Source organism: Crotalus tigris, unplaced genomic scaffold, assembly GCF_016545835.1.
Source record: "Crotalus tigris isolate CLP2741 ecotype Arizona unplaced genomic scaffold, ASM1654583v1 scf7180000017666.379230911805:20528666, whole genome shotgun sequence".
Classification (NCBI taxonomy): Eukaryota; Metazoa; Chordata; class Lepidosauria; order Squamata; family Viperidae; genus Crotalus; species Crotalus tigris.
In genome coordinates this window covers 2,298,484-2,320,000 of record NW_024096552.1, presented here as the reverse complement: position 1 = coordinate 2,320,000, position 21,517 = coordinate 2,298,484, and the positions used below count along the sequence as shown (strand labels likewise).

Genomic DNA, 21,517 nt, shown 5'->3' with positions numbered 1-21,517 from the left:
TCCACCCCTAGGTAAATTTATTAATACCCTCCTACTTAAGAAGTTTTAGCAAACCATTCATCTTAATCACTAAAATTCTCACCAACAGAGATCATTAGAATTTAAATTCTTTTACACCTTTACCCATAATATCTCATAATTATTTTTATACACTTTAAATTAAAAATTTATAATATATACTCCCAAATGTTTAAACTTTTTCCACTAAATCAACACCTTTTATTATTCTTTTTCTTTACATCTAAATACTACACAAGTCATTCACTATTCCTTTAAAACATACTAAATCAAACTACCAGTTAAACTAACATTTATTGTTCTTTTTCTTTACATCTACATATTACATGAATCATTCACTACTCCTTTAAAACATCTTCTATCTCAAAAAACTACTACAAAAGTTCATCATGTCCTTTTCTTTATTCCAACATCCGCCTTCTGCTGTTCTTTTTCTTTACATCTTTAGGCTGAACAAGTCATTCTCGGTTTCTTTAAAAAATCTTCTATCACAAGAAACTGCTGCAACCCTTGAATTAACCCTAAAAACTTTTTCCGTCTCTCTCAGTATTTCTTCAGGCTCAGCCCCCAAAATGAAAGCTATATCTTTTACCACCACTCTTACTAATTTTTAAAGCCTATTTTTACCTGCATTCCTGTTTTGTCTCCCTGTTTTGTGCTGCTTTTGATAGGTTGGAGTATTTTTTTCATTTTATGAAAAGAAGGAATTAAGTTGTTCCACTTTCTCCCTGCTGCCCGTCACTTTCTTGCCATCTTTTATTAGTGGACTGATCATTTCCTTGATCGGAAAAGGAAATGTTCTTGTTCCCTTATATACTGAAATAAACTTTTTTTGTTATTTTTGGCATTTGTTGCAAGTTTTCCTCATAGCATTCCATCAAATGTTATCTTCCAGTCTAATTTTTTGTTGCCCTGATTGTTGAACCTCTGTCCTGCCTGCTGGTGAGTAGTGCTGTCCCTATACACTGAATGTGGGACAAATTAAGGAAAAAGACTTGTAGATTTCTGTGACTTTGTTTCCCCTCCCGCCAAAGGGTCACTTGGTGGGAGAAAACCTTCCACCGATATTTCTCCTTAACTTTGGTGGGGTGAGTTTGGATGCGAGTAGGTGGCTGCCTGGAACAGAGGAATTTGCCACCTTTCTAGTTGCTTAAAGAAGTTGGTTTATTTTTGGACCAAGATCTAGCAATTTTTTAAAAAGAATACTAAATTTGTATCAAAAAAACAGCCTAGCTGACAGGTCACAGATGCGGAGGATGGCCACTGGATGAAACGAGAGGAGAGGATCTAGAAGGTAGCAGTGAATGGCAGTGGCTGGCAACATTTGGAAATACTCCACCAAGTAGGCAAAATGGCATTGCCCCCTCCCCAAGGCAATCCAAACAGTCTGCAGGAGGGGCATGCACAATCTCTTCCTCAAGACCCATAATGCATTAACCCATGACAGAACCAGTTTCTGGCAAGTAGAAGAACTTGGCTCTTATGTTTCAAGTCAGCCTTCTCCCCGCAGCATAGGACTAGTAGGTGTTCCAGAGTGCTTGTCTTGTTTCTTAAATATAGATCTGGTACTTTCCCCACAAAGCACCAAACTTGCTTGAAATAAAAAAAGAGCTGGCAGTATTTTTAAAAGAGTCTAGTCCTGGATATACAAGGATCCCATCTAATGCCCAACAGGTGCATTACTATTTAGTGAGCAATATGATGATATAACAGAACCATGAGCCAGTCATACTTGACTGCATGGCAACATAATTTATGATAAAGAAGCCACTGCCTTGCCTCATTTTAAACTGGTATGAGAAAGAAAGAGATATTGTTCTTCTGGAGACCAGCTAGAGAAACATCTATCCAAATATCTTGCCCAGAGCTATTTCCATTATTCCCTGCATAGAAAATCTGGAAAAGTTGGAAATTTGATAAATGCTTAGCTTTTAATTTTTTGAAAGAGAACCTGGGTGGGAAAGCTAGCTTTGGCAGGATGATTCAGTTGTGAAGAGGTCTCCTGAATAATGCCACTGTGTAGTGGTGGGATTCAAATATGTGAACAACCAGTTCTCTGTGTAAATGCCATTTCCAGAAGTCCATTCTGGGCCTGGGCAACAAGAAATTAGTTACTGGTTCTGCCGAAGTGGTGCAAACCGGCTGAATCCCACCATTGCCACTGTGGCCCCTTCATCAAGTGTGATGCCTTCAGATTGGCTAGTAGACTAAAAGGTGGGAACACAAGAGCTACCACTGGGGAAGGGTGACTCAGAGACAGCTCAGCTAAAGGAGCAGGTTCCTGTCCGGGGACCTTACTTCCCAAATGCCATCCAAATGCCAAATGCCTATTTCTATATATATATATATATAAATAGCAGATGTAGGTAAAACTAACACAAGTGAGAAAAGGCTACTTTGTGATACATAGCAGAAAAAGAACAGGTGGAGGTGGCCTTCCTAGAGGGAAGAGAGCAGATGGAAGACAACATTGCACATTCTTAATCTCAGAAATGGTTAGTACTTGCCCTGGGGCCAGTGGCCACATCCATCAGCCAAGTGTGAACAGCCTGCTTGGGATAGGGATGAAGAGCCTTATTCTTTAACACATGGTGCAGCAGGATGGTAGCAGATCATAATGGCAGGTACTGGGCATCCCAGGGTGGCTAATTTCAGTAAGCCCCATCCCTCACATCACCTGGCTCAGAAAAAGCCTCAAAGACAAGATAATAAATTATCAGAATTTTCTGATGGAAGAAGGCAGTGCTTTGCACCTTTTATAGGTAAAACAAGAAAAAAAAACCCCACAGGACATGTTTCTTTCATGTTTGCTTAAGATTTTTCTGGGCATAGAAGCAATTATTGTCCAAAATTTACAAGACTGGCCTTTGCATTGCAGGTTATATATGCTTTTAGGTATAGAAGCTGCAAATTCAGGCTGACGAGATGAAAACAATAAGACTTGTAGCTGGATGTTGACACAGGCAACAGAAACAGGGATGCAATCTCAGGGCTCATCTGCATAGCCACAGTAGATGTGCTTCCTCCCTACAGGAGGAACGTATGCTGATAGAAGAGCCACTGCCCCCAAGTCTGCCTTTCACCAAACCTCAGGATGGAGGCTGATAGTGTTGCTTTTCAGGCAGTTTACTGGGCTATTTGGTGAGGGGGATCTCATTAGCAGCACAACAGAGCTCTAGACTGCAAGCTAGTAATATACTTTTTCCAACCAATGGTCTATGCAAGAGAAAAGCATGTGAGGAGTGGAGCTTGGTAAGAGATGGTGAACTTGACAAGACTGATGGAAGGCATCTCTTCCTCCAACTATTGCTGAAATCACTTCAGAAAAAAATGCACAGGTTGGAAGGAAGATTTTCTTCCATTTTCTCAGGAAAAACATTTTCAGGCCAAGGCAGCTCTGCAGTGAGGATATGTACCCAGGAAATGGTAAATAGGGTATCCTTAAGCCAGCAGATGGAATGTATGTGAATAAACTCTCAGGTAGGGATGGATTGGAAGCTGCAGCAATGGCTGAATACCATTGAGAACTCTTAACACGATGCTGTGCTTGTCAGTGGAAGACACATTTTTCCATCCTCTTCTCTGTATTCATACAAGAGCTGTATGGGAAACATGGCTTTCCCATTCTCAATCTTATTATCCACACAAGCCCTGAGAGTTGTTGCCGTAATGTGGTTGGTTATCTCGATAACCCAGCATCTGGCTAACAGCACGGAAAAACCGGTCATGGTCCCTTTCCATTCTGGAGAGCTGCTGCTCCTGCAAGACACATGATGGAGAGAGTCAGTCATGCCACACCACTTCTTAATCTAAAGCAAATTAATCTCCAGGAAATAGGGTTGCCACCTCTGTGAGCATAAGAGGCTTACAGTAGTAGTTCATGATAGGAAGAAGTCAAGTACAAACTCAAGCACAGAAGCACTGTCCTGTTGAAATTCTCCCTGGAATGCATAATGGCATCTGCCAGGGGAAGGTAAAAAGAAGCAACATGGTGGATGCCACAATGCAAACCCCACCCCTTTTGTATCTGCATGCAGTGTCAATGCATGTACAAAAGGGGTGGGGCTTGCATTGTTTGCCCTCTCTGCCATCTTCTCTTTTTTTGACACCCCTTCCACACCTCTGCCATCCAGGTGGGATGTAAGCTAGCTCTGTGCTGGTTTTTCTACTTATTGTTCATAATTCAGAACCTTTCTGTTATTTATACAACACTTTCAACAGCCTTTGCATAGATTGGACGCCATTTACCGGGAATCCAAACAGCTTGTTTCAACAACATGGAACATGGAGCTCATATAAAAATTCAAATGGATCAAAATACTTATCTATCCCAACCAGGAACATCTGGGAAGAAGGGAAAAGGGACAAAAAAGTCAAAATGGTGACTTCAATTGAGCATATATAAAAGAGGTAGGACTGATTCTTCAGTTGCACATGCTATTTTGTCTTTTTTGTTACACATACCTGTGGATGTCTCTGGTCTCATCTAATAACTTTTATCTCATCTTAATGAAATCAGATGTGTTCCTTTACCATATACGGTTCTGTTATTTCTGGAGTAACTTTTTGCCTGCCCTTCTTACTATCCCTGTTGAACAAAGATCCTTCTTCCCTTTTCTCTCCTTAACTACACATTACCTCTGGAGGGCTCTTACCAGCTGTTTGGTCTTCTCCTCACTTGCTCGCAGCTTTTCATGATCCTTCTTCCAGCTGGCCTCTATGCAGGACACCCTGGAGAAACATAGCAGTCAAGTCTCCTTCAGATCTCACCTCAGATGGGTTGTGGTTTCAACCCTTCTCCATATTCCCTGCTAGTTAGCCACTGACCCTCAAGATAACCCTGGCAACAGTTTGAAGGATGATAAAAGAAAGAGTAAAAAAAGCAAACTGAGAGCAAATCAAAGTTAGAACAACAAAGAGAAGTTCACATGAGCATTGTCACTTTCTGTGTAAATGATACCTTTTCCACAATCTGAAACCTTGCAGATGTTCAGTCTACATGAGAATTATTCTTAGTGGCACAGCCAACAATATACTTCATCAAACTGTGTTTTCCAATGCAAGGATTGTACTGCCATGTTTGTTTGTTAGTTTGTTTTTCAGGCCAGCAGAAGACTTCAGCAGTGGATGGTAGCTCAGACCTGCTGCCCTTGCCATGGGAAATGGCAGGAAAGATCAGGCCATGGGTGCCTACTTCAGTTCATCAGCCCCAATAGGTTTTTACTTCCTAATAGGCTCCTTGGCGTAAATGGGTTGAATCCCAACTATGCCCTGCTGGATTCCCAGAACAGGGAACTTGGACTGTTCCCTTTCTTATCCCCTGCCATGGGATTTGTATTGCCTAATACACTGGAACTTAGACATTGAATGGAATGTATTGTGTCCTGGGCCTGATGAGGAAACTCAGCAGGCCCAGAAATGTTGCAAATGGTCCCGGGCAATCTAAAAGCTGCCCAGGACCAGACTGGCTAGCGTTGGACTACTGCGCATGCACAAGGCACAAAGAAAGAAAGATCCCTATTGGCTGGACTGCCTGGGGGTTGGAAAACTATAAAAGGCCTGCATGCCTATTTTGCAGTTTGCTTGGAGTGGAGTTAAGGTGAAATAAAGAAACTTGGTTTATGATGTGTCATGCTTCAAAGCCTCGAATCCCAAAACACAAAAGTGGCGATGAGGATGGGATCGCTGCAAGCAAAAAGGCAGTAAGAAGAGGATAAACCTCATCTGAAGAGCCTGAAGCCTGGGAATCGGTGTCCAGCTCTGTACTCACCTGCCAGTACAGCATCGCTGGAGGTGAGCTTGGCAAATGGGCCCTTTCCCTCAACGAAGGCTTGCAATGAGGCATTCGAACCAGAAGATGTCAAAGATTGGATATCTGTCCGAGTTCGACGTCTCTCACCCGGAGCGCTGGAACTCCTACATGGCCCAGGTGGAAAATTACCTAAGGGTCAACCAGGTTCGGGAAGACGGCTTGAAAGCAGCAACCCTGCTGTGCATCTGCGGTCAAGACACTTTCGATGTAGCCGAGAACCTGGTAGCCCCGGCACCGCTGGAGTCTGTCACCTATACAGATCTAAAGAACATGCTGAAGGATCACTTCCACTCCAAGCTTTTTGTGATTGCATGGAGGCATGCTTTTGATCAGAGGAATCAGAAGCCAGGCGAGTCTGCTGCTGAGTTCATCGCTGCTTTGAGACAAGCTGCCAGGCCTTGTGAATTCAAGGACCTGGAAGAACGCTTACGAGACCATTTTGTCTGCGGCCTTAGAAGCAGGGAGCTGCAACAAAAGATCTTTGCTAAAGCTGAAGTCACCTTCCAAGATGTCTTACGCAAAGCTGCAGCTGAAGAAGCAGCGGGCGGCGCTGTGAAGGCTCTGCAGCTCGCCGGAAACACTCCAGCCGTTGCAACCGTCCATCAAGAGGTTACTCAGGAAGTACAAGACTCGGATCCTGAAGAGGAGGTGGACAGACTTCACCATCCGGTGGTAAGAAGACCGCGAGAGAAACCAGACAAGGCCCCAGCAGCCCTTCAGTGTCTCGGTTGCGAGGACTCCACAAGCGCACAGACTGCCGGTTCCACTCCACCATTTGCCAGGCATGTGGCAAGCTAGGCCACATTGCCACCATTTGTTAGGGTCGCCAGCAGGTGCAACCTCGGGAAGAATCCCTTCGGAAAGGTACCAGGGTCCCCAGCCAACACAGGGTGGGGTTCTGTGCGTCGTGTAGAAGCATCTTGCGAACAGGGAGGCACAAGCCCCTTAAAAAGAAGCTTCGCATTGATGTACAGTTACAAGGGGTTCCCTTATTGATGGAGCTGGATGCTCTATCGATCATTTCACACAATACTTTTAAAAGGATTTGCTGCAGTAGTGGCCGTCGAGTTAAACTCAGGCCATCAAATTTAATTCTTACTGACTTTCAAAATTCAAAGGTTAATGTACTAGGAGAAGCCACACTCAAGGTGCAGCATAAGGCTTTCCAAGGTCTCTTAGATGTGGTGGCTGTTGGGGGTGATCGTGCGAGTCTAATTGGACTCGATTGGTTTGAGGCCCTGGGAATTCAGGTGACTGGTCTGAATAGTCTGCAAACTCTAAGAATTGCAGGAGTCTGCAAAGAGTGTGCAGATGTGTTTAGTTCAGAGCTTGCTTGGTTCATACAAGGGGCCTCCCATCGCACTGCGATTAAACCCAAACATCGCACCAGTTAGGATTAAGCCTAGGAGGGTGCCCTTCACCCTCAAGGGCAAGACTGATGCTGAACTGGACAAGCTGCTCCAGCAGGGCATCTTGGAACCTGTGGACTCAAGTCCATGGGAAAACCCAATTGTGACGCCTTTAAAGGCTAACAGGGAAGTCCGAATTTGTGCAGACTATAAGTGTACTCTGAACACAGCTTTGCAGCAGCATGCATATCCTGTACCAGTAGTAAGTCATATTTTGGCCTCCCTTAAAGGGGGAAAACTGTTTGCAAAGCTTGATTTAGCACAGGCCTATCAACAGCTACCTGTTGATGAGGCAACTGCTGAAGCCCAAACAATAGTGACCCATAGGGGCGCTTTTAAAGTAAAAAGTTTACAATTTGGGGTGAACATTGCTCCTGGCATATTCCAGAGCATCATGGAGCACATGCTCAGGGGTATTCTGGGGTTTTTCCCCTACTTTGATGACATCCTCGTTGCAGGGGAGTCATCACAGAATTTAGCTGAAAGATTAAGGGCTGTGTTGATGAGGTTCCGTCAAGTGGGCCTCAAATTAAAAAAAGACAAATGTAAAATTGTGTTACTTCTACAGAATTTTTAGGCTTTAAAATAGATGCTCAAGGCATCCACCCTGTAGAATCTAAGTTGAAGGCCATTCAGGAGGCCCCAAGTCCCAAGTCTAAAAGTGAGCTTCAGGCTTTCTTGGGACTTCTTAACTTCTATCACGCTTTCCTTCCCCATAAGGCTGCTGTGGCTGATCTGTTACACCGGCTCTTAGACAAGCAAGGTCCATGGCAGAGAACTAAAGTCCATGACAGGAGTTTTAAAGAGGTCAAGGCCTTGCTCTCATCAAATGCGGTATTAGCCCATTTTAATGAGCAACTGCCTGTATAAATCGCTTGTGATGCATCCCCTTATGGGGTGGGTGCAGTACTCAGTCACCTAAAGGCTGATGGAACACAAGTTCCTGTGGCTTACTACTCAAGGACCCTGTCATCTGCAGAGTAGAATTACGCTCAGATTGACAGAGAAGTCTTGGCAATAGTGGCTGGTATAAAGAAATTCCATGATTTCTTATATGGCCATCACTTCATGGTCTATACAGACCACAAGCCGTTTCTAGGGTTGTTTACAATGACCAAACCAACCCCTCACATCATTTCCCCCCCCCCATATGCTGAGGTGGTCCATTTTTCTGTCAGCATATGACTACATACTCATTCACAAATCTGGCAAAGAAATGGGCCATGCTGATGGTCTCAGTAGGCTACCTCTCACTCACATAGAGGCAGATCCTGCCCCTGCTATTAATATTCTTTCTATTCAGCAACTACCAGAATCTCCCGTCAATGCTAGGGTGTCAAGCCTTCCTTGGCTCGACACACAAAGAAGGGGGGAACAGCCTGGTGACAGAGGAGGAGAACCAGCACAAAGCAGCTCACCGTCCTGAGAAAGAAGCACGAGTCGCGGATCCTCCGGCGAGCGACGGGCAGTTCCAGAGAGCTTGGGATGCTGTGCATGGGCAGATAGGCTGTTGCGCCTGTGCAGAATACAGTTAAGCCATCGAACAGCTGATGAGTGGCGAGCCGGAGAACAGCTGATGGGCAGTAGCCTGAAGATTGCATTGCCGGGCAGGGCGTCGCAGAAAAGCCTCAGATGGAATTGCTATTTTCCCTGATTGATGACTGGTGCTGGTTGGGTGTTAGGAGGGTGGGGACGTAGGATGGTGATTGGGTGGGGTTGTGGTTTATTGGGCAGGGGTGTGGTTGATAACTAATTGGGTGAAGAGTGGGGACGGTTTTGGCAAATGTATTTAAACAGTGCTGGGAGGCGATTGCTCCCAGCGCAAACTTTGTAAGGCATAGAGCCTGAGTTCTAAGGTCTGTGTGAATGTCATCGCTTTACCTCAAGTAAACCGGAGTTTGTTGGATGAAGGTGTTCCTGTGTCTTCCTTTTTCCTGCAAGGGTCCGATAGGAAAGCTGACAAAAAATTTGCACTCACCCCACTTCAAATCTTTTTGAGGTTTCCCCTTGTTTTCCTTTTTGTGTTTCACCTTCCATTGTGTTTTTGTGCCTAACCTGGTTCCTGTGTCCACCTTTGTGGTTTGTTGACCTGAAGGTGGGTGGCATAGGTTGCAGTTTGAAATATGGCGGAAGGTGTACAGGATATTGCTCCAGATGAGGCTGACCATGATGATGTCCAGGAAGAGGAGGTAAGAACAGACCCTCCAGTTACTGAACAACCATCAGTATGCCCTAAGGTGGTGGAGCCCAGCCTAGTAGACCCTCGAATTGATGTCCCAGGGTCCCAAGGAATGACAGCGGGTGGGAACACCCTTGCCGGAAAATGGTGGCAAAGTCCTATAGTGACTGGGATGCCAGAGGGATATGGAATTGGACCAGGGGAAGAAGGTCAGATAACCTCCCAGTGGCAGGAACGATACATGACAGACGAAGACAAGGAGCATTGGAGCTATGCCACAGCCCCTGGCCAAACTATCATGGACCTCTTGCGAGAGCAATTCGGAGAAGGAGGGTACCAGGATGCGTCCTCCTGGCAGCGATGGGTCCCAGGGCCAGAAACAACGTCATGGTCACAAGTTGGTTTGTCCTCCATCCAATCAGCCACATGACGGTTTCGCTTAGCAAGTCCAAAGTTGAAGCTTGACTCTAACTGTGGAGGGGATTTATACCAGGGAAGGGTTGGGATTCAAGTCCCAATTGACCCATAGATAGGTTATGGGGAGGACGTCCAGGGAAGCTTTCCACAGTGCCATCTCGGGGAGTCAGGTTAGGTCCCGGAGGCCCACTCCCAAGGGGGTCAGAGACTATTGTGCCTGGGGGAGGGACCTTGGTAGGTCCTTCACCCACACCTGGATGGGGTTCCAGATCATGGTCACAGGGCTCTCTTTGGGGTCCTCCACCCCTTAGTGTGACATTTGATGGGAACCCAGATAGGCTGGCCTTTTCCTAAGTCAAGCCATAGGCCACATGGATAGATACGGCCACCTTTACCCCTCTCAGTGGGCTGTGGTAGGAGCAGTAACAGCAGCCCTACAGGGAGAAGCTATGGAGTGGGTGGCCGATCTACATTGTGACCATGCTAGGGAGCTAGCCAATATTGGAGCATTCCTGGGGGCTCTCCGAACTTGTTTTGAGGACGTTTCTAGAATCTGGAGGGCAGAAGGGGAGGTGTTAGGTATAAAGCAACGGGGCCAACCGGCTGCAGAGTATGTCAGGGAATTCCGATGTGTAGCTAGCAAACTACAGACGTGGCCTGAGCGCCTGCTAGTACACCAGTTCCGGGCAGGGCTTGATAGAGAACTGCAGCAGGCATGTGTATACCGGGGGATCCCAGGTAAATTACAAGAATGGTTCTGGATAGTTATGGACTTGGACACGGGGTTGCAGGAGTTTCATCCAAGAAGTGATAGCCAGCTGGTACCACCCAGGAATTCGGAACAACTCCGGCCTTTGGGTTCAGTATCTACTCCACCTGGCGGATTACCTCATCCAAACTTTCGCTGTTTTCGATGCAACCTGCCGGGACATTGAGCTGCAGAATGCCTAGAGCCGCTTCCTAAGGGAAGGGTAGAAGTGCCAGGAAAAAGTACATCGAGGAAAATGCCTGAAAGAATGAGGGCAGCACAACAACATATCGAGAGTTCAATGCCGCAAGGGGAGAGGTTGAAGGCCGATGAAGGGACCAGCAGAGTGGGACCCCAACTGCTCTTATACGAGGAGGATGTAAAGACATCAGAAGATCCCATGGTGAGCAAACCCATTCATCCATTCACCCTCCCTATCACAGTCACTAGTACATATTCAGGGCATCGAAAACAGTAACACCCTACTTGATACTGGGTGTGCTAGATGTCTCATTAATGAACTTATAGTACGACAAACAGGCATTAGAGTGAGGCCCTTACATACACCAGTATGGTTTGAGCAAGTAGATAGGTCCTTACCTGGGGGGGGGGGTGCCTGCCACCTACATCACTGAGCCTGTGCGATTAGAGATAGGGGAACATTGGGAGATAATACGGTTTGTAATAGTTCCGTCCATGATGGAAAATGTGATTTTAGGTTTAGCCTGGCTGGATAAATGGAGCCCAACCATATGGTGGGAAGAAGGGTATCACAGAGTGTGTATTGGTGTGGGTCCTCAGCCACCTCCTCATGAGCAAGTGAAAAGAGGAGAGGAGATTATAACTGATCAAGTAACCAGGGAGGAGGGGGAGGTTGTTTTTCCATCAGAATATACTGACCTCGCGGATGTATTCAATGCACGGGAATGCAATGTGCTACCACCACACCGCTCAACTGATTGTACCATTGATATTATGGCAGGGGCAACCCTTCCAAAACCTCGTATGTATGCTATGACTCCTAATGAGATGGTGGAGTTGTGAGTTCCAGGCTTTCCTTCAGGCCAACTTGATACGGCATGCAATGTCAGCTCCCTTCCACCCTTCCACCAACGGGCAAGCTGAAAGAATGGTGCGCACCACCAAAGACGCACTCAAAAGACTAATGCATGGCAGCTGGCATCACAGGTTAGCAGACTTTCTTCTTGCACACAGCACCACACCTTGCACTGCCACCAGGAAGAGCTCAGCTGAATTCCGCTGGGGCCGCCGCCTCATCACAAAGTTAGACAGACTGCACCCACACCGGGTGTCTTCACAGGTGTCATGGCCACGGGCTCCTAGGAGACTTCCGGTGGGTGATCCGATCTGGGCAAGGAACTATGGTCCTGGACATCTCTGGGTTCCTGCTGTCATCTGTAAGATCTCTGGACCTCTATCATATGAAGTGACTTTGGTAGACGGCCACGTCCTGCAGCGTCACATCGATCAACTGCGCTGGCGGTTGTCCCCTGCTGATTCCGCCCCTGCCTCCACTCTGGGGGGGGGAGGGGGGCCAGGAACTAGATCACACTTCAGGTCAACATTTTGAGACCCAGCCTCACTGTTCCTGGGAATTACCGCTGGTCACTAGGACTTCCCCAGGGAGGAGCAAGGGCATCCTCACGGTTCAGTTACTGCAACAAAAAGGGAGTCATGCATATCCACAAGAGCTGCAGACAGGAATTCTCCTGAGGAGGGGTTTGCTGTAGAGGCGGTTCCTGACTCTGGCACCCCAGCCACTTACACGGGGGAATGGAATTATTGAGGCACACCTGCAATGCAGGTCACATCCGAGACTGGTTGTGGGCTCGAGGGACTAATTCCCTGGAGCCATCCAGGGTAGTTGGGGAGTCCTCAGCCACTCCAGTGGGTTGGGGAATTTCCTCTGCTCTAAGGGAGCCTGGAGAGAGCCCCGACAACTCTGCCAGCATGCCTCACCAGGGGTCACCTGCAAAATTTGTGCATAAAAGTCCTGGTCTAGCGAGCCCACCAGACGGGCCAGTAGGCCAGGTGCCCTTAAGTAAAAGTCCTGGTCTGCCTAGCCGGGCAGGTGAGCTGATAGGCCAGGCACCCTCCCTGACTTTGCATAGGTCACAAAGGGCTAAAGCCCCTCCTAAGCATCTAGGTGAATATGTGAGGTTCCTGTCAGCACAAGGAAACCTTACTGGTCTAGGATAAGGAGATGGGACCTATGTTGGGTAGAAGATAGACACATAATGTGAAGTCCACATTAAAGGGTGGGTTGTTTAGATAACCCTATTATTTTATAAGAATGTTGCCTGCATGTGAGCAGGAATATTATTTTCTTTTGTTTATTATTATTGTGAAAAAAATTGGAATTGTGTGTGTTCTATCTAGGGGAGAGGGTTGTTGTGTCCTGGGCCTGATGAGGAAACTCAGCAGGCCCAGAAATGTTGCAAATGGTCCCGGGCAATCTAAAAGCTGCTCGGGACCAGACTGGCTGGCGCCGGACTACTGCGCATGTGCAAGGCACAAAGAAAGAAAGATCCCTATTGGCTGGACTGCCTGGAGGTTGGAAAACTATAAAAGGCCTGTGTGCCCATTTTGCAGTTTGCTTGGAGTGGAGTTAAGGTGAAATAAAGAAACTTGGTTTATGGTGTGTCGTGCTTCAATGCCTCGAATCCCGAAACACAAAAGAATGAAAATTTCTAAGGGGGCTATCAGCTCCCCCTCCCTCCCCATCATCACATTTGACAGGATGTACCTCTGCCTCCTGTTGCTGGCTTCTCCTACCTGCTGCTGAGTTTTACTAGGCCATGTTCCGTCTCCTCTAGCCTCTTGCCAAGAATCTCTTCTCGTTCTTGAAATCTGGCCTGCTCCTGCAGCAGCGCTTGATTCTGAGTAAACAGTGACTTCACCTTCTCCTCCAGGAGCTGCTGTTTGTCTCTGGCTGAACTCAGCTTCATTTGCAGCACTTCCATCTGCCTTGTATACTGCGGGGGGGGGGGGGGGAGGGAACGACAGAGGGAGGGTCAGTAATGAAGTTTAGAGCAACCCTGAGCTCAAGACTAAGCAAGGGCTCAAGATTAGGAGAATGAGGGAAAGCTATGCAGGAGCAGAGAAAAGCTGGATAAAGGGATGTTTTAGTCTCTTCTCATCATAATTGGAGAAGACTCCAATGATGTTTTAAGAAGTCTTGAGAAAGTACTGGATTCAGTAGACAAGATTACTTCAGTAATACACTTTGCTGGAGCTACATATTTAGACTGTGCTGACCCACTATAAAATTGCAGCTTTGAGGATTTTCTTTCCTAGTCTCATCTTTCCCCAATTAGGGAAAATATTTGTAGTGTAAAATTCTAGACATTGCTTTTGTGTGAAGTTTCCCTAGTAAATTAGAATGGCTATGAATGGCTCTAGCTATGCTTTGAACCTAAATTTGTAATTGCTATGATTCCTAACAACAGGAAAATAAGTGTTTCACTTCTTCCTCCATTACAAAACTATAGGGGAAGAACTGGGAAATATAAACTAAAAATATGTTCCCCAAAGCAGAAGTGTTCCTGAGGCTATTCTCTGTATTGTCCAATGCAACATGTCAATTGCCATTGTGCAGGGGTCTCAGTTACTCACCTCTGAAGGCATAGCTGGGCTTCTAATGCAATCTCTTACAGGAAAATTAACATGCAACAGATTTCCATTTCTGAAACTTCTTTTGTAACTTGTGACTATTGACCTATCAAATCTAAGACTCATTGGCCAAGCATCCCCAATGAGGATAAGCCACCCAGAGTGATATAGGTGAATGGTGGTCATTCATTATATTTCTGGAATCATAACACTTTTTTTAAAAAAGTTACTTTTGTTAGATGCATGTATGCAACTTTCAACGGCACACATTCTTTTCCATCCTTTTTTTGGATGGATTTTTAATTAAGAATAGATTAACAGAAAACTAAGCACGTGGGTGTTTCTCTGAGGACAATACTCCTATACCTGTTCCAGGGGTTGCATGGAGTATAGACAATTTTGCATTGATGATGCATCCTCCGAATGTCGTAACCAAGGGACTGATGGTTTCTGGCGCAGCGATACAGAAGGATGGAGCTTTGAGCATCCCTAAAGCAGAAGAACATGAGTTTGAAGAGACCAAGAATCAGAGAACAATTACAGAGACATGGAAATACTTTAATCCACTTGCAATACAAAATGCCCTTTAAATGGAATCTCCATGCTGGAAAACTAGGAGGAACATTAAGAAAACCTCCCAGGTTTCAGAGCTCAGATGGAGAAATGTTGAGAAAGTCTGAAAGGTGGACTGTCTTCTCTGTAGTACTGGAGAGAGAGAGAGATTGCCCAGTCTTCTTGTGGAAAAGCTTTTCTTTTCTGTTATATCAGCAGCTTTCCAGGAAATTGAAACTGGACTAAAGGGATTTGTGAGCCATCAATTTAATATAGTAGTTGAGCAATCTGTTCTAAAACTCTGCTTACCTGGGATGCCTTGTGGCTACCACCATTGCATAGATAGGAGTCATAAGGCTGAGGGCTGCTATCCTGATTGTCAACCATGTGCTCTATGCTACTCTGCTTGTGAAGATGTCGAGATGCCTTGGTCTGGGTTGGGACACTCTGAGTACGCTGCACTTTGCTCCTGGTTTTGGTCTGATGTAAAGGAATCAGGGCTTCTTCCTTGCCTCTGTTCTTTTGGATGCTGGTCATGGACTGACTCTTGATCAGAGGACTGTATTTGCCCAGATCCCGTGGTGGCACAAACCCTAGTTTCTGTTTCTCAGTGTGTCTGAAACATAAAAAATGAGGAGTCAGCTGTGCAAAAGACATAGTAATTCAGAGCAATACTGATAATCTCAATTCCAGATTATGTCTTCAGATCTAAACTTGGCTCACAAGTACACATTCTTATATTTTGATGCATAACTTTCTCACATTCTGCATTATGGCTTCTCCATCCCATTTTCTTAATCCATCCCATTTTCTTAATTTTTAGGGCAATTTCTGTGTGCTATCATATGGACACAGCCAGTTGGCCACATTAAAGTGCAATCCACAAGTCCTTTAGATGGCAGAAAAATATGCCAGCATAAAATCTGCTATCTTGCCAGCAAAGCCCTATTCTGCTATAGTAATCAGGTTCACGAGTGGTCTTGTCTTTATAGTTTTAATATGGACAATTAAGGAAAGGAAATGATGGATCCCCCAGCTTTGCTTACTCTCTCTCCACATGTTGCCTGCCAACAGGAAAAACAGCTACCTATCATTCTGCCATCAATCGGGGAAGGGAGGGGGAACAAATGGACAATAAAGTTCCCACCTACCAATACAGAACTAACTCCTTGGTCCCTCCTAGCCATCCCCCCATGGTACATCCATGTGTAGCCAATCCAACACCGACAAGATGTTTTGGGAAATGCTGAGGTGTTTGGGCTGGTGAAATTCCACTCTCAGGGTAAACGGTCTTGAAGATGCCAGCATGCCAGCATGAATCAGATTCCAAAACACTCTGTTCTTCCTCAACTGTCTATACCCCTCCCAATTTCCTATCATAAAAGGAGGAGGTGGGGGCTCTAATGCAAGAGCAGAAGGTAGGGGCTGCAATGCAAGAGGTGGGGGCTGCAAGAGCAGAAGAAGGCCAATCCCCAAATTCCACTGGAGTACCAGGATTTGCGGGGCATGTTTAGTGAGAAGGGTTCACCTGCCAATGGACTGCTCCATAGAGATTCTGCCAGGGGCTAAACTATCCAAATCCAAATTGTTTTGAATGACCTCTAGGGAACTGGAGGAATTATGTTCTTCTATAAACAAAAAATTAAAGCAGGGGTTCATCCAGCTGGGATGGGTTCCTGTGCCTATGCATAGACTATAGATGGCTAAATGGTTTGTATGTGGAAAATGTCTTTCCACTGCCCCTAATGAAAGACATATTAGCCAGTTTGGCCAAAGGGAAGATTTTTACTAAGTTGGACTTGTAGGGAGCCTATTATCGATCTCAGATCAAAGAGGGAGACAAATGGAAGACAGCTTTTAACTGCCCCTTATGGTGTTTCCAATTCAGGGTCCTCCCCTTCAGATTACAGGGGCCCCATGTATCTTCATGCAGCTGATAAATAAACTGCTGCATGAGCACTTGTACAAAGGAGTTTTGGTCTATCTGGATGATATACTGATTTATACTGAGATATGGTGGACCATGTGAAGCTGGTCAGGGCAGTGCTTAAAAAACTTTGGGCTGCTCAGCTATATGCTAAACTTTCAGAATGCAAGTTCCACCAGAGTAAAGTTGACTACTTGGGCTACCGCATCTCCCATGAAGGATGGACCCTGAGAAAGTTAGGGTGGTGTTAGAGTGGGCTCCACCCCTCACCAGAAAGCAATTGGAAAGCTTTTGGGGGTTCGTAAACTTTTACCGCCAATTTATCCCTTTATTTGCCCAACCTGCCCTCCCCATCACCAGCTTGCTAAAGGCAAAAGGGGAGAAGAAACCCAAACCTAGCCAGCCACTGAAGTGGACAATGGAATGCCATGCAGCATGTAAAAAACTCAAATGGTTGTTTGCTGCTGAACCAGTGCTAATGCCCCATAATGCTAGCGATGTGGCAGTGGGGGCAGTTCTTTTAGAAAGGAACAGCCAGGGGTCTCTACAACGATGTGTATACACCTCCAGAAAATTGACTGACACTTAGCGGTGATGGGCGGTTTGAGAGAAGGAGGCTTATGCTATGTGCTGGGCATTCTTAACATGGAGGTATTTCCTGGAAGGAAGCAAGACCCCTTTCGAGGTGTATACTGACCATAAAAACCTAGAAGCCCTAAAAACACCTTGGACATTATTGCCCAAGCAAGTCTGGTGGGCTTAGTACTTTAATTGATTTAACTTCACTCTCCACTACCTCCCAGGGGAAAAAAATTCTTAGCCAATGCACTAACCAGGATTCCTCAATACAACAGCTCCAAGCAGGAAATAGTCAGACCAGTTATTCCATCCTGCCAGCTTGCAGCACCAGTCATCACCAGAGCATAGGCAAAAGCGAACTCCCAGATTGGGGAAGGCATAAAGGCAGCATTAGAGGGGGACTAGTGGTTCCAAGCTCACAAAAATGAATGTACAATGCAAGACGGTCTAGCCTGTATGTTCCTGAAGGCCAAAGATTACTAATTCTGGAGAAGAGCCATGACTCAAAAACCACAGGACATTTTGGCTTTGTAAAAACATTACATTTAATTAAGCACCAGTTTTGATGGCTGTCACTTAAAAAAGACATTCAAAGTTATGTGGCCAGCTGCCCACTTTGTGCTTCAGCCAAGCTGTGGCAAGGGAAACCACCAGGACTCCTCCAGCTGGTGACAGAGCTTAACACCCCCTAGAAGAAATTTCTATGGACATCATAGTAGAACTACCAGAAAGCTTGGGAAATACTGTAATCTGGGTGATCACTGATTTGTTTTCTAAACAAGTGCATTTTGTGCCCTGCCAAAAAATTCCTTCTGCCCGCACCTTAGCTAAGTTGTTCATCTACCATGTCTATAGCCTCCCCGGTGCTCTGCAATGAATAATTTCTTTTTTTAAAACACATTTTATTGGTTTTTTTAATTCTTAAAAAAAGGTACTCAGGACACACCATGGTGTTTGGGTAATCAAACATTCAAAAGTGAAAACATATATAAACAACTCAACTCAATACATTCACTGTCCTCTCTGCTTCCCTCAAAAAGCATATGTTTAAAATATTCCATTTCTAATTTAAATTTCTATTACTGCTAAACCTGTTTTAAAACTTTGTCAGTTTACAATTACCATAATCAAATTTAACTTTAAATCAACAAGTTATCAATTCAGGTATCCCTTCCAGTTATATTCTAAATCTTAATTTCTCACATCCCTCATTTTATCACCAATCTCATTTATTTCTTCTTCCATTACACAATAGATATCCTAATTAAAATAAAAAATTAATCTACCCTATACATATATAATCCCACAACTGATCAATCTCTTTAAGATAACAAAATAATATTAAATTTTAAATCATTTCAATTCATTAAACAAAATTCAAATTTCATCCAACTGATTATCATGCCTTATCACATCTATGTTATCACACAGAAAGGTCATCTTACTAATCTAAACCACTCAGTTAATTATTGAAACCATCCAAATCTAAAAAGTCAACATTTTTTCAATTCCAATACATAATAATTTTCATCAAAATAGATCTATTATTCCAAAAGGTATTCTTAATCTATTTAAAATATCTATTCTAATAATCACCCTCCTATATATATATATTTCTTACTTCTAACTCTAAATCTTAATCCTTAAAACAGTCCATAAATCCAACATTGCCTTTTAATCCATTACACAATTTTAAATTTCTTTTTTCAGTCTGATTCTGGCTTTTTTTCTGAGCCAGGCAGGTTTCCATAACCAAGCTTCCCTTTCAGCCAGTAGATCTATTTTTATTGCTTGCAGTGGCCTTTGAAAGGATAGGAATCCCATCCTCTGCATTAGGCATCTATTTCTCTCATCCTTAAAGCATCGTTGCTTTGTAGTTTCAAATCTCAGTCTTTGCTTCTTCTGTTCCTCAAAGTTACAGATGGAAGGTTTATAAGATAGAATAAGTTCCTCTTTTATCTCTGTTGATTCCTCTTCTAGTATGTTTTGATTTAGAGAATAGTCAGATCTACTCTGGATATCAGTTTGGATGTTTGAAGTGAGATTTCTGGATCTTAATTCTGTAGTAAACTCTTTCATTGTAGCACATATTTCTGCAGTAGCCGCATAAATCTTTTCCAATATAAGTTTACAGTTTAATTGTAACTGAGGTTTCTCCATTTTGATAGTAATTAAAAAGAGTTTTTTTCTTTTTTGTGGAGGCTATATTTAATAAAAGTTAGGCAGCGTCCACCCCCACAATTCCCACAGCTGCACAGCTTATCTTTTCTCTTCAAAAATAATTTGAAGGTCAGGTCTATTCCATCTTCAAAGAGTAACCAGAAGTATTAAGTTTTCACCACTAGATGTCCTCAGTAGGTTAAAAAAAGATCTTTTCCGACAACATTTCCTTTTTTCTATCTTTTAAAGTATAATGGGAAAAAAGAAATAATCTTCCAGCATAAGTTCTTAGAAAGAGAAAAAAAAAATTCTGTATCCCCCAAAAATATGGAAAAAAATATAGTCTTTAAAATTTTGTTCTATTTTTATACAACGCCTTTCTTCCAAACATGTAGAAGCTGCTTTTTCAAGCCAGCGAAATAATTCCAACAAAGCTCTTACAGGCACAAAAAACAAAGTAGAGTAGAGAGAGTAGCAAGGAAAAGTCTCACCCGGATTCACCACGGGGATTCTTACAGCTTAGATGTTCTTTGACTTGCGGTTTGAAGTGGCAGGGTGATTGGCCATTTTACTGGCTGATGTTCTTCTCCATCGGCCCTCAGAGAAAGCTCGGACAGCTGGAGGAGCCGCCGATTCTCCACAGCTGAGCAAAGCCTCCTCGACAGAAGTCGTACTCTCCAGGGTGACTTTCAACCCGCATAAGGGTCTACTGGCGGAGCGAAGACTAGCCTACAAGGAGATGAGTCTCCCCGTGTGACTAGGGACGCTGCGAACTGGAACCGGAAGTCTGTAATGAATAATTTCTGACTGCAGAGTGCAATTTCCTTCCAAATTCTGGCAAGAGATTTTAAAAATTCTTGGGACATTCCAAGGGCTTAGTTCCAGTCACCAGCTGGAAACGAATGGGGGGTATGAACACATGAATGGGGTTCTAGAACAATACCTGAGATGTTATATAAATTACCAGCAGGACAATTGGACAGACCTCCTCCCATTTGCTGAAGTGACTAATAATAATAATAATAATAATAATAATAATAATAATAATAATAATAAATTCCCCCAGTGAGGCACTACCTTGACGTGGTTGTGGGGCTTGTGTACTCTGAGGAAGATGAGAGCTATGCCAGAGGTTCAACCATACTGGACAGGTCTCATCAGAGGAGTCAGACAAAGAGTGTCTCTCCCATAAAAAATATGGTGAGACGTAAATTGCAGAATGCCATACCGGCTCGGACGTCGCCCGGGTTAACAAGGTCCGCACTAAATATTGGAGTTCCTGGATATCTGGTGAAAAATGGGTTACAGGACTCAGGACTGTTGGCTGAGCAACCAGGGCCAGCAGCTGCAGAACTACTGGAAGAAAAGGTGTTTACCCGTCGCAGATACACAGTGATGGAAAACAAAGAAATAATGATCTGTTACTACAGATCAAGTCCAACAAGAAGAGGATATCTAAAACGAATGCACCAGTTCTGGAAAGAACAACATCCAGAATCAGAAATAACAGAACAGAGACTAGCAGATCAACGCCGATTTATAACACGAAATAAAGTATTCACAGAAACAGAATTGGACGAACTGCAAAGGTTTACCCAGGGCAAAGAAATCAAAGCCTTACCAGAAGTAATTCAGAATGTAGAGGCAAACCAGGGGGAGTTGGCAGTGAAGGAATCCAGCAGAGATATACAACTGTTCTCATTTGGAAACCAGGCACCTCTTCCTCAGGAAGAACAAAACCCTCTAACTAAAGAAATAAAAGAATTGAAACAAAGAATAACTGAGCATCTAGAACAGCACAAAAACAACAGAATAAGGCTACCTGCATTGAAGCTTGTTCCAAAGAAACAGCTAGCACAAGCATTAAAAGATGCAAATACTGCAATATCAAGTATAAGCACCAATTCACTGCAAGCAAACAAACCAACTAATGTACAGCACAGCTGCAGTTATAACAGAATACCTGGGATGCAAAATCAACAAAGAAGAAAAACAAACAAACAGTGCACCAGAAAAATGGAAGGTTAGACTAGAAAATAAGATCAGCAAGTTAAGATCACATGCAAGCAAGCTAGAACAGATG

At 44.3% G+C, this 21,517-nt stretch overlaps 1 protein-coding gene across 1 annotated transcript in view; it reads right to left on the bottom strand.

Annotated features, from left to right (window-relative positions):
- Window positions 1-491: 491 nt before the first annotated feature.
- RASAL3 (RAS protein activator like 3) overlaps window positions 492-21,517 on the bottom strand; it is a 73,508-nt gene continuing 52,482 nt past the window's right edge. The window contains exons 15-19 of the mRNA XM_039336442.1: window positions 15,078-15,384; window positions 14,583-14,705; window positions 13,380-13,579; window positions 4,674-4,749; window positions 492-3,777 (exon numbers count right to left, since the gene is read on the bottom strand). Coding sequence (XP_039192376.1) covers window positions 3,655-3,777; window positions 4,674-4,749; window positions 13,380-13,579; window positions 14,583-14,705; window positions 15,078-15,384 — 829 coding nt within the window. The 3' untranslated portion in view covers window positions 492-3,654. The remainder of the gene's footprint in view (window positions 3,778-4,673; window positions 4,750-13,379; window positions 13,580-14,582; window positions 14,706-15,077; window positions 15,385-21,517) is intronic.